General features: G+C 42.1%; 1 protein-coding gene across 7 annotated transcripts in view; it reads right to left on the bottom strand.

The window, feature by feature from the left end:
• nalcn (sodium leak channel, non-selective) overlaps positions 1–12,819 on the bottom strand; it is a 294,913-nt gene that overhangs the window by 33,152 nt on the left and 248,942 nt on the right. For 5 of the 7 annotated variants that reach the window (XM_071341958.1, XM_071341956.1, XM_071341959.1 and 2 more), the window contains 8 exons: positions 12,609–12,682; positions 7,106–7,207; positions 6,861–6,930; positions 6,205–6,237; positions 5,894–5,985; positions 5,452–5,574; positions 1,397–1,450; positions 738–858 (listed from right to left, as the gene is read on the bottom strand). In XM_071341958.1, the coding sequence (XP_071198059.1) occupies positions 738–858; positions 1,397–1,450; positions 5,452–5,574; positions 5,894–5,985; positions 6,205–6,237; positions 6,861–6,930; positions 7,106–7,207; positions 12,609–12,682 (669 nt within the window). The remainder of the gene's footprint in view (positions 1–737; positions 859–1,396; positions 1,451–5,451; positions 5,575–5,893; positions 5,986–6,204; positions 6,238–6,860; positions 6,931–7,105; positions 7,208–12,608; positions 12,683–12,819) is intronic. The other 2 variants (XM_071341957.1, XM_071341962.1) reach the window with 1 other exon arrangement.

Below are 12,819 nucleotides of genomic sequence, written 5' to 3'. Positions count from 1 at the left end.
TTTGGTCATAGGAACAACATGAATTTGTGCATGAGGCAGATGCAACTCGAGTTTCGCCATCAGGTAGAAGACGGTGTCTCTGGTCAGTCTCACCGGAGGGAAGGAAGGAGAGAGCAGGGACGGTGAGAGGCGGACCCTCTTGCTGCTCTCTCGCTCCCTCCGCTGAGACTAATGCTGTGTTCAAAACAACTAGGAACTCAGTAAAAAACGAGATCCGACTGGGAAAAATAGTTTTGAACGTTCATCCAACTCGGAAACTCTGTCATCTTTCTAGAGCTCCGACTTTCCAACCTGAAGATCACTGACGTCATGATTTCACATCGTTTTTTTGTTTAAGCTCCCAGCACAATGACCATCAGATGCAGGTACCATCAGTCCAGTAAAATAAAAAATCAAATTATTAGCAAATTATTTAAATTTATGCTCAGCTGTGCCTCGCAAGTGCTAAACCAACTGATCTATTTTGTTATCAAAGCCGGTGTTTTGAAATATATGGTCTGAGAAGAACAATATTCGCAGGCTAGGCCTACTGCACAAATCTCATTCCTAAATAACCGTTTTTATTAGGTTAAAATAATTCTGTGCGGTAGATATAATCCTGTGCTGCTTGCTTTTTGACTGTGAAAGTGATCTCGACTCAGAAAAGGTTGGTGACCACTGGTCGACACAGTACGCAGTGAGTGTGTGTGTGTGTGTTGCGCGGTGGACATGGATGGCAGCTACAGTATATCAGTTACCTGTAGAGTGGGTACATGCATGACCCTGGTGAAAGGAGACTCAAACATCATGGAGATACAGGAGCAGATGGTCACTACGATCATCACCCAGTCCAGATAGGTAACCAGCCCCAGGAGATCACTGAGGAAGAAAGAACACACACAGGCACAAACACACACAGACACACATACATACACAGGCGTAAGCACACACTAGTTTAGTAAGGAATGAACACATGCAGATCCTTAGTAGACCCATCACTGCAGTGTGAGTTATAAGTGGGCCATGCTACTTTGTTTCAGTTCTGATGAAATAATATGACTTAGAAATCCGCACACACAGACTCCATAATGAGTGGGATCATCTACGGACTGTGATTGAGTGTGCATGCCTGCGTGTGTGTGTTCGGCGTTGTTGCACATATGCATAGTTTGTGTTATGTGTCTGTATGATAGAAATGAATTTATCTCTTTTCAGAGAGCTGGAGCCTGGGAACCTAGGCAGAACTCCAATCAGTTTAAAGCAACGTTAAAAACCCATTTCACCACTTTTTAGTTTTGCAATCTTCATCCCTCATAAGAGATTGGTATTGTTTTTTTAGATAAATAACAAGACGAAATAAGAGAAACAACCCGATTATGCTATATTTACCCATCAACAATGGGAGTAGAAGACTTACTAAAGCTGGTGGTATTTGGAGTTCACCGCTCCTGTTACAGGATCTGTTTTGGATCTGGACAAAAATGGACAAACACATAGACATGAAAACAGATTATATTTCATTTTTCATAGCATGTGTTGCTAAAACAGTTTGGGTAGCGCGTCTCATTGCAGCACAGAATAAATGGGTATTAACAAAGTAATAGTATGCCTTGAGCTATAGTAAATATGAATGTTTTTCATTGGTAGAGCCTCGTTCTTGGACACTTCTGCCTTGGTTGGTGCGCACCCCTCCTCTCATCAATTATTTGGCTGACATGCAAGTCCTCCTAACTGGATTTAACAAGGGCTAAACTTATTACAACTCATCCGAAGACACTGTGAGGGTTTAACATGCTATTGCAGTCATAGCCTGTGATTGGCTTGCCCTTAGATGTTAGACACCCTGTGAGTCTACAGCAATGAATGTATATATGAATGGACAAAGCCGTCGATCACATGACACCATTCATTCCTGTGTACAGACTCAATAGCTTCCCAAGTTTAAAGTTGTTTTGTCATGTGCACAAGTACAGTGAAATGCCTTTCTTGCAAGCTCTTTCCCAACAATGCAGTAATCAATATCAGTGGTACTACAAAATAATGTAAAGTAGAACAAAAACGTACAAGAAATATAAATAAAAAGAACACAACCCTGTATATAGTAAGTAAACTATATACAGGGTCAGCGCCAAGACCATATATACATGTGCAGGGATACTAGAGTGGTAAGGGTAGATATGCCATTTTAATGGCATCAGACCAAGGCTCTGTGTCTGTCCTCATGCTCCTAGACCTTAGTGGCACTTTCATACCATTGATTACCACATTCTTTTGGAGAGACTGGATACCCTAATTGGTCTATGCAGACAAGTTCTTGCCTAGTTTAGATCCTATCTGTCAGAAAGATATCAGTTCGTCTCTGTGGATGTTTTGTCCTCTGACAAAACAATGGTATGTTTCGGTGTTCCTCAAGGTTCCGTTCTAGGACCACTATTGTTTTCACTATATACAGTGCATTTAGAAAGTATTCACTTTTTCCACATGTTGTTGTGTTACAGCATGAATTTATAATGGATTAAATTAAGATTGTGTGTCACTGGCCTACACACAATACCTCATAATGTCAAAGTGGAATTATGTTTTTTTAAATGTTGACAAATTAATTAAAAATGAAAAGCTGAAATGTCTTGAGTCGGTAAGTATTCAACCTCTTCGTTATGGCAAGCCTTAATACATTCAGGAGTAAGAATTTACTTAATGGGTCAAAATCTAAATAAAGCAGACATTGAATATCCCTTTAAGCATTGTGTAGTTATTAATTACACTTTGGGTGGTGTATCAATACACCCAGTCACTACAAAGATACAGGAGTCCTTCCTAACTCAGTTGCCGGAGAGGAAGGAAACTGCTCAGGGATTTCAGCATGAGGCCAATGGTGACTTTAAAACAGTTACATTATGTAATGGCTGTGATAGGATAAAACTGAGGATGGATCAACAACATTGTAGTTAATCCACAATACTAACCTGAAAGACAGAGTGAAAAGAAGGAAGCCTGTACAGAATAAAACATATTCCAAAAAAATGCATCCTGTTTGCAATATGGCACTAAAGTAAAATGGCAAAGAAATTAACTTCATGTCTGAATACAAAGTGTTATGTTTGGGGCAAATCCAAAACAACACATCACTGAGTACCACTCTTCATATTTTCAAGCATGGTGGCTGCATCATGTTATGGGTATGCTTGTAATCGTTAAGGACTGGGGAGTTTTTAGGATAAAAAGAAAAGGAATAGAGCTAAGCACAGGCAAAATGCTAGAGGAAAATCTGGTTCAGTCTGCTTTCCAACAGACATTGGTAGAAAATGTCACCTTTTAGCAGGACAATAACCTAAAACAAAAGGTCAAATATACACTGGAGTTGCTGACCAAGACAATATTGAATGTTCCTGAGTGACCTAGTTACAGTTTTGACTTAAATCGGCATGACACTCTATTGCAAGACTTGAAAATGGCTGTCTAGCTATGATCAACAACCAACTTGACAGAGCTTGAAGAATTTGTTTAATAATAATGTGCAAATATTGTACAATCCACGTGAGGAAAGCTCTTAGAGACTTACCCAAGAATACTCACAGCTGTAATTGCTGCCAAATATGTTTCTAAGTGAGGTGATTCTAACATTTATTGACTGTGTGAATACCTATGTAAATGAGATATTTCTGTATTTCATTTTCAAATTCTTTTTTTTTCTTCTAAAACCATGTTTTCACTTTGTCATTATGGAGTATTGTGTGTAGATGGTGAAAGACAAAAATCTATTTAATCCATTTTGAATTCAGGCTGTAACACAAAAAAATTGGAATAAGTCAAGGGGTATGAATACTTTTTGAAGGCACTGTATGCTACATCTTGGTGATGTAAATTGGAAAAACACAATGTCAACTTTCACTGCTCTGCAGACAACACGCAGCTGTACATTTCGAAGAAACATGGTGAAGCCCCAAAATTGCCTACCCTGGAAGCCTGTGTTTCAGATATAATGAAGTGGATAGTGGCAAATGTTTCCCTTTAAACTCGGACAAAACAGAGATTCTGGTTCTAGGACCCAATAAACAAAAAGATCTTCTGTCGGATCTGACAAATCTTGATGGTTGTACAGTCGTCTCAAATAAAACTGTGAAGGACCTCTGTGTTACTCTGGACCCTGATCTCTATTTTGACAAACATATAGGCAGCTTTTTTCCATTTAAGTAACATTGCAAAAATCAGAAACTTTTTGTCCAAAAATTATGCAGAAAAGCTAATCCATACTTTTGCCACGTCAACATTAAGACTACTGCAATGCTCTACTCTCCGGCTACCCGGACAAGGCACTAAATAAACTTCAGCTAGTGCTAAATACGGCTGCTAGAATCTTGACTAGAACCAAAAATGTTTATAATATTAATCCAGTGCTAGCCTCTCTACACTGGCTTCATGTTAAGCCTAGGACTGATTTCAAGGTTTTACTGCTAACCTACAAAGCATTACATGGACTTACTCCTACCTATCTCGCCAATTTGGTCCTGCCGTACATACCTACACGCACGGTATGGTCACGAGACGCAGGCCTCCTTTAGTTCCTAGAATTTCTAAACAAACAACTGGAGGCAGGGCTTTCTCCTATAGGGTTTCTGTACAAGCACTTTGTGACAACTGCTGATGAAAAAGCTTTATAAATACATTTGATCTGTATAGGGGTAAGGTGACTAGTAGTGATATGCTTTTTCCCGCTTTCAAGACGATTCGATACGTATCTAGATAAAGGGAGCTACGATATGATACAGGAATGATGCGTATTAGTTTGAAACGATTCGGTGCGATTCGGTTTGATTGGAGAATTCATCGATTTGGTTCGATGCGATACGATGCACTAACACATTCATTTTCCATTTTAAATGAAAAATCTCTGAGCTAGATCTGTCTGAGCTGACTTCTGTGTTTGTGTGTGTTAGATCAATAGAGGGTTAGATTAGAAGATCGGTGCAAAAATAATCCATTAAATAAAAGGGTCAATGCAGATAGTCATTTGAATAGATAGTCCATTAATAGAGCATTGAAGCCAAAGGAAGTCGGTTAAGATGGCGTCTCATGGAGACATAACACACGCAGTTTGAGCTACTCCAGGAAGTGACCCTCTTATTGAGCAACTCAAGTTGAAGTCCGACCAGGGTACTGCAGGCTGCCATTAGCAACTCAATTATCCTTTTAACTCTTTCTGTGTGCGATTGAAAAATAGTCAGTTCAAGGACCATCTGGTGTAATAGAAACAATTATTGGCACCATGATTGTCTAGGAAACGTGATTTATTTATACAATGATTGACCACAGAGATTGCCTGTTTTCTATTCAGTATAATGGGGGAACCTGTTTTCTGCAAATAATGCCTGCAGTACCGTGGTCTGCCTTGAACTTCTGTGGCTTCATTGAGAGGGGGCAGTCGTTCTCCTCTGGTCTACAGCCTCAGGGCAAGCAATTGTCTTAACTTACGCATTGAAGCGTGCCCGCACTACAGTCCTACAGAAGTTTCTGAAGCGGTGCTCTCTCCCCACAATGAAGAGAGGTTTGTCAAAGTAAGGATGGTTCTCCCTCAGTTCCTCTTCCTGGACCTTCCTGCTCACACACGCACGCACAAACAAAGTTACACACGCACGTGCGTACACACAAACACGTACGCACGCACACACACAAAATGTAAACGGACACAATGATAACAACACATAAGGTAACACAGGAAACGAAGACATGATCATTTCATTCTGTCCTTAAAATGCAGGGTATTTTGTCAAACAAATAATGAAGCAAACTTCAAAGGTTCAAGGGTGGAGCAAAGGACGTAAGTTGCTGAAAGTGTGAAAATATGTGTGTGTGTGTGTGTGTGCGTGCGTGCGTGTGCACGCGTGTGTGAGAGAGTTTGTGTGTGTGTGTATACCGCTTCATCTCGGCCTGCTCCTTTTTCTCCTGGATCATCTTGATCTCACTATCTTCTCGCTGGGCGTTACGATAACGCACTGTGCTGGAATGCTACAAGGGAGAGGAAAGAAGGGTCAGGGTGTGTGCGAGTGTGTGCATGTGTTAACGAAACCATCTAGCCAGCCTACAAATATGTCACATTTTGCTATGTCTAGGGGTCCTGGCCTGACTACCTGGTCCATAACCTGATATAACTGCGTGTATGAGACGTGAAAGTAAGAGTGAGTGGAACGGTGTTGAATGCATGTCCTAGGGTGGTAGTGTACTTACCGGGTGCCAGTGCGATCTCTGCTCTGACTCTCGCTAGTCGGCCAGCCAAAGCAGCATGCAATGTTCATGGTGACAAAATAATAATATGTACAAAAAGAAACAAAAATGCATGCCATGACAAAAAGGTAAAATGCCAATCACCCACACCACACCCACATACATACACAAAGTAATTATTAGTGATGGTCACCAATATGGAAAACGATAATAGTTGCATTTTCTCGAAACCGATATCAGTTTGAAGTAATAACATTGAAACTGTGTGGACTTCACTTCCACGGCTTCGTGAACTCCAGACAACTTCTTGCTGATTGGGGCATGTGTGAATGTTCTGGTGGCCTAACCCACCCAACAATTTGAAGCCCATTGATGGCCAATCAGCAGGCAGTTAAATAGGCTAAATTGAGAGCCTGTGAGAGGATTTTGTGCCTGCAGGAAAAGTCATGTATGTTCTTTTTACAGAATAGTGTAGGTAAACAGCAAGTACACCGATATCACTGATCAAGTCTTACTGGTGCTCGCCAAGCATCTGGCCCTGGGCTGTTGCCCCCTAGGGATGGGATGTGGAAATGGAAGTGTCCTGTTCAACTAAGCATTACATACCTCCATTCCTAACAGTGCGTGTGTGTGTGTGTGTGTGTGTGTGGGTTTCTCACATCTTGTGTGAGTGTCTCCAGGGACTTTCCTCTGCTGATCCTCTGACTAGTGGAGCCATGTCTCAGAGACCTGGAGAGAGAGCACAGGGTCAAAGGTTAAGACAGAGCTTTGAAATATACCATTGGTGTGAGATTGTGTGTGTGTGTATATATATGTGCATGGTGTGCATGCCTGCCTGTTTTTGTATGTACATCAGTGTGCGTGTGCCCGTGCGTGAGTACACGTGCTTGTGTGTGTACAAGACCTGCGTTCTTGGCGTATATGGTGTTGGACACTGAGGATGGAGCGCTCTTTCAGTGGTTGGCCCTCGAAGGATCCACTCAGCATACGCTGTCTGGTACAAGCCCTGAAACACACCGAACAGGAGACACATTCACAGCACAGTCCAGATACACACAACGCAGTCAAAATAGACCAGAAATAAAGAGTGACGGGGCCACAAAGTTAAAGAGAACGGATGGAAGAGGAGGTGTTGCCGGTTCGAATCCCTGAACCGACAGGGAGAAATCTGCAGGGAGTGAGCTGGCACATGGAGAGTTAACGACTTCAATATCCCATATACTTCATACCGCCATTGTGCACTTGAACAAGGCACTTAAACGCTAAATGCTCCAGGGGCAGTCCCAGCCGGTGATGTGTGTTGTGTGTCAGGTTGGGTACTTTGACAGCAAAACATGAAGAATATCCATGGAAATACACCTCTCTCCCTCCCCTTAGCAGTCAAACAGGCTATTCATCCAAAGCAAACCCTATTCACATTATCATTCTATATTAGCTACTCTGGCGATTAGGACATCCTGTTTATGTGACGTAATTGCAGAGTCATGTTCCAGAACCCGGCTAATGACTAACTGGACTTCAGCAGTGTGTGTGTCTGTGTGTTGCTTGTGAGTGTGCGAGAAAGAGCGTGTGAGTGAGAAAGATAGAGAGAGAGAGAGAGGGTGGGCGGGCCAGACGATACGTGTGATGACTTCAGATCTAGTGTCTGTTTGGCAGCTGAGGAGAAAGAGAGGAAGGAACACACGCACACACACACACACACACACACACACACACACACACGCACACGCACACTAGTCTGGCTAATCTACCGCCGTGACAGATGTTTAATCATCCAATTACCAGATCACACAGGTGAATCTGTCAGGAGTGTGTGTGTGTCTGTGTGTGTGCGCGCGCGCGCGCGTGTGTGTGCCCGTGCGGGGGTACACGTGCTTGTGAATGTACAAGACCTGCGTTCTTGCTGTATATGGTGTTGGACACTGGGGATGGAGCGCTTTTCAGTAGTTGGCCCTGAACGTATCCATTTAGCATACGCTGTTTGGTACAAGCCATGTGTGTACATGGCTGTGTGCATGTTTGTGAAGGTAATGCGTGCCAGAGAAATAATGGCAATGCTCTGCTGTGTTTCCTATGACTCAGAATTTCATTTGTGATATCAGCGGGTTAAATCAGGCTTTTCAATTTGTGGGTCTCTCCTCAGGATGGGTGTCCTTGGGAATAAGAACATCAGAAGTAATACACTATTTTTCTATAATTGATACAGAAAACCAGTGGAAATACACAAAAACTATTTCGTAACACTTTCTTTAAAGGTTGCATACATGACGCAACTATTATCAGCATAGATGAAGCATTCACAGCACATTCATGAAGGTGTATTTAACATTGATGAATACCTTTAAAGGAGTATCTCACTCAACACATTTCTATGAAGGTTGAATGTTGAGAAAGATGTGTTGTTTGACAGGAATTTAAGTTCTAAAAAGAGTCTGTCTATGAAATCAGGCACTGTATTGCCCTTCCCCAGATCATGTATCTTCCAAAATGAAACATTGGTTCACAAAAATATTGTTCTCATTTATTAATGTTTTTTAACATTGCAAATCATAGAAATGTGCCATTTTGAGGGCAGTAACTCGCACATTTAACATTTAGGTTGTTATTATGAAGTATTTAGTGATGTCCTTCACAGTTCGTGTAATATTATGATTTAATGTCTACTGACTACGGTGGAGGCTCCTCAGAGGATGAAGGGAGAACAATTCTACTCAGTGAAACAAACATTTTTACATAAAACAATACTACATTGTATTTATTTTTCATTTTTGTTATTTCACCTTTTTTTTACCAGGTAGGCCAGTTGAGAACAAGTTCTCATTTACAACTGCGTCCTGGCCAAGATAAAGCAAAGTAGTGCGACAAAAACAACAACACATGGGATAAACAAACATACAGTCAACAACACAATAGAAAAAATCTGTATACACAGTGTAAAAATGAAGTAAGGCAACAAATAGGCCAATAGTGGCGAAGTAATTACAATTGAGCAATTTGCACTGGAGTGATATATGTGCAGAATAGGATGTGCAAGTAGAAATACTGGTGTACAAAAGAGCAAATATGGGGATGAGCTAGGTAGTTGGTTGGATGGTCTATTTACAGATGGGCTGTGTACAGCTGCAGTGATCGGTAAGCTGCTCTGACAGCTGACGCTTAAAGTTAGAGAGGGAGATATGTCTCCAACTTCAGTGATTTTTGCAATTCGTTCTAGTCATTGGCAGCAGAGAACTGGAAGGAAAGGCAGCCAAAGGAGGTGTTGGCTTTGAGGATGACCAGTGAAATATATCTGCTGGAGCGCGTGCTACGGGTGGGTGTTGTTATGGTGACCAGTGAGCTGAGATGAGGCGGAGCTTTACCTAGCAAAGACTTATAGATGACCTGGAGCCAGTGGGTTTGGCGACGAATATGTAGCGAGGAGCAGCCAACGAGAGCATACAGGTCGCAATGGTGGGTGATATATGGGGATTTGGTGACAAAACGGATGGCACTGTGATAGACTGCATCCAATTTGCTGAGAAGAGTGTTGGAGGCTATTTTGTAAATGACATCGCCGAAGTCGAGGACCGGTAGGATAGTCAGTTTTACGAGGGTATGTTTGGCAGCATGAGTGAAGGAGGCTTTGTTGCGAAATAGGAAGACAATTCTAGATTTAACTTTGGATTGGAGATGCTTAATGTGAGTCTGGAAGGAGAGTTTACAGTCTAGCCAGACACCTAGGTACTTATAGTTGTCCACATATTCTAAGTCAGAACGTGTAGCGATCGGTTGCATTTAAAAGCAGTTGGAGCCACGGAAGGAGTGTTGTATGGCGTTGAAGCTTGTTTGGAGGTTACTTAACACAGTGTCCAAAGAAGGGCCAGATGTATACAGAATGGTGTCGTCTGCGTAGAGGTGGATCAAAGAATCACCCGCAACAAGAGCAACATCCTTGATGTATACAGAGAAAAGAGTCGGCCCGAAAATGTAACCCTGTGGCACCCCCATAGAGACTGCCAGAGGTCCGGACAACAGGCCCTCCGATTTGACATACTGAACTCTATCTGAGAAGTAGTTGGTGAACTAGGCGAGGCAGTCATTTGAGAATCCAGGGCAGTTGAGTCTGCCGATAAGAATACGGTGATTGACAGAGTCGAAAGCCTTGGCCAGGTCGATGAAGACGACTGCACAGTACTGTCTTTTTTCGATGGCGGTTATGATATCGTTTAGGACCTTGAGCGTGGCTGAGGTGCACCCGTGACCAGCTCTGAAACCAGATTGCTTAGCGGAGAAGGTATGGTGGGATTCTAAATGGTCGGTGATCTGTTTGTTCACTTGGCTATCGGAGACTTTGGAAAGGCAGGGCAGGATGGATATAGGTCTGTAACAGTTTGGCCTTCCACAAGCTTCCCACAGTAAGTTGGGTGAATTTTGGCCCATTCCTCCTGACAGAGCTGGTGTAAATGGTCGGTGATCTGTTTGTTGAGTCAGGTTTGTAGGCCTCCTTGCTCGCACATGCTTTTTCAGTTCTGCCCCAACATTTTCTATGGGATTGAGGTCGGGCTTTGTGATGGCCACTCCAATACCTTGACTTTGTTGTCCTTAAGCCATTTTTCCACAACTTTGGAAGTATGCTTGGGGTCATTGTCTACTTAGAAGACCCATTTGCAACCAAGCTTTAACTTCCTGACTGATGTCTTGAGATGTTGCTTCAATATATCCACATAATTTTCCTAACTCACGATGCCATCTATTTTGTGAAGTGCACCAGTCCCTCCTGCAGCAAAGCACCCCCACCATATGATGCTACCACCCCCGTGCGTCATGGTTGGGATGGTGTTCTTCGGCTTGCGAGCATCCCCCTTTTTCCTCCAAACATAACGATGGTCATTATGGCCAAACAGTTCAATTTTTGTTTCTTCAGACCAGAGGACATTTCTCCAAAAAGTACGATCTTTGTCCCTATGTGCAGTTGCAAACCGGCTTTTTTATGGCGGTTTTGGAGCAGTGGCTTCTTCCTTGCTGATCGGCCTTTCAGGTTATGTCGATATAGGACTCATTTTACTGTGGATATAGATACTTTGTACCTGTTTCCTCCAGCATCTTCACCAGGTCCTTTGCTGTGGTTCTGGGATTGATTTGCACTTTTCTCATCAAAGTACGTTCATCTCTAGGAGAAAGAACGCGTCTCCTTCCTGAGCGGTAAGAGGGCTGCGTGGCCCCATGGTGTTTATACTTGTGTACTATTGTTTGTACAGATGAGCGTGGTACCTTCAGGCGTTTGGAAATTGCTCCCAAGGATGAACCAGACTTGTGGAGGTCTATATTTTTTTTGTTGGGGTGTTTGCTGATTTCTTTTGATTTTCCCATGATGTCAAGCAAAGAGGCACTGAGTTTGAAGGTAGCCCTTGAAATACATCCACAGGTACACCTCTAATTGACTCAAATTATGTCAATTAGCCTATCAGAAGCTTCTAAAGTCATGACATTATTTTCTGGAATTTTCCAAGCTGTTTAAAGGCACAGTCAACTTAGTGTATGTAAACTTCTGACCCACTGGAATTGTGATACAGTGAATTATAAGTGAAATAATCTGTCTGTGAAAAATTGAAAGGCCAAAACCTAGGAAGAAACCTAGAGAGGAACCAGGCTATGAGGGGTGGCCAGTCCTCTTCTGGCTGTGCCGGGTGGAGATTATAACAGAACATGGCCAAGTTGTTCAAATGTTCATAAATGACCAGCATGGTCAAAAAATAATCAGGAGTAAATGTCAGTTGGCTTTTCATAGTCGATCATTAAGAGTAACACATACATGTTATTCAATCATTGCGCCCACACTGCTCGCGCGCGTCAACGAGTGTCTGTATTTGGCTGTTATTGTTGAAACCACTATTTCAGATGCAGCATGGTTGGCTGCCTAGCTAGCATTGCTAATGTTAGCACCAAAGATACAGACTTCAATCACGAGAGACTAGGATTCCATAGAGATTTGCCATTAAATGTCATAATAAATGTTGCGTTCTAACAAGCATACATGTTATTTGGACTGTTGTTTAAGACAGTCGCTAAGATGAAACTCGGTTGTTATAATGGGAATTGCCAAGAGTGTGCAAAACTGTCATCAAGGCAAAGGGTGTCTACTTTGTTGGTTACTACATGATTCCGCATGTGTTATTTCATAGTCATGATGTCTTCACTATTATTCTACAATGTAGAAAATAGTACAAATAGTGTCCTTGGATATAGCGAGGTGATTCTTGACGCTTCCAAAACTATACAGTATGCACTCAAGACTTGGAACTGAATGTTAGGAAAATAAAAACATATATCTGGTATGACCTAACTGCCATAGTCGATCTGATGTTTCTGTCACCTAAACAGAATGACTTGTGGTGTTGGTGGTGTGGATATGAATTAATCATTCTTACCGGAGAATTTTATTGATAGTAGTTTCCTTCTCCAGGAGGTTGCGAGCTCTGATGCTGAATATTGACCTGCGGAGCTTTGTAGAACAGATGTTACAGACTAATTGTTTGAGAAATTTGAAAAGTGTTATCAAATACAAACACATTTCATCTAGCAGCAAGCAAACATCCCCATATTGTATTGATCGCCCTCCAACCGTCAGATAAAACGGTG

Source organism: Salvelinus alpinus, chromosome 14 (genome assembly GCF_045679555.1).
Source record: "Salvelinus alpinus chromosome 14, SLU_Salpinus.1, whole genome shotgun sequence".
Taxonomy (NCBI): domain Eukaryota; kingdom Metazoa; phylum Chordata; class Actinopteri; order Salmoniformes; family Salmonidae; genus Salvelinus; species Salvelinus alpinus.
This window is presented reverse-complemented; position numbering and strand designations above follow the sequence as displayed.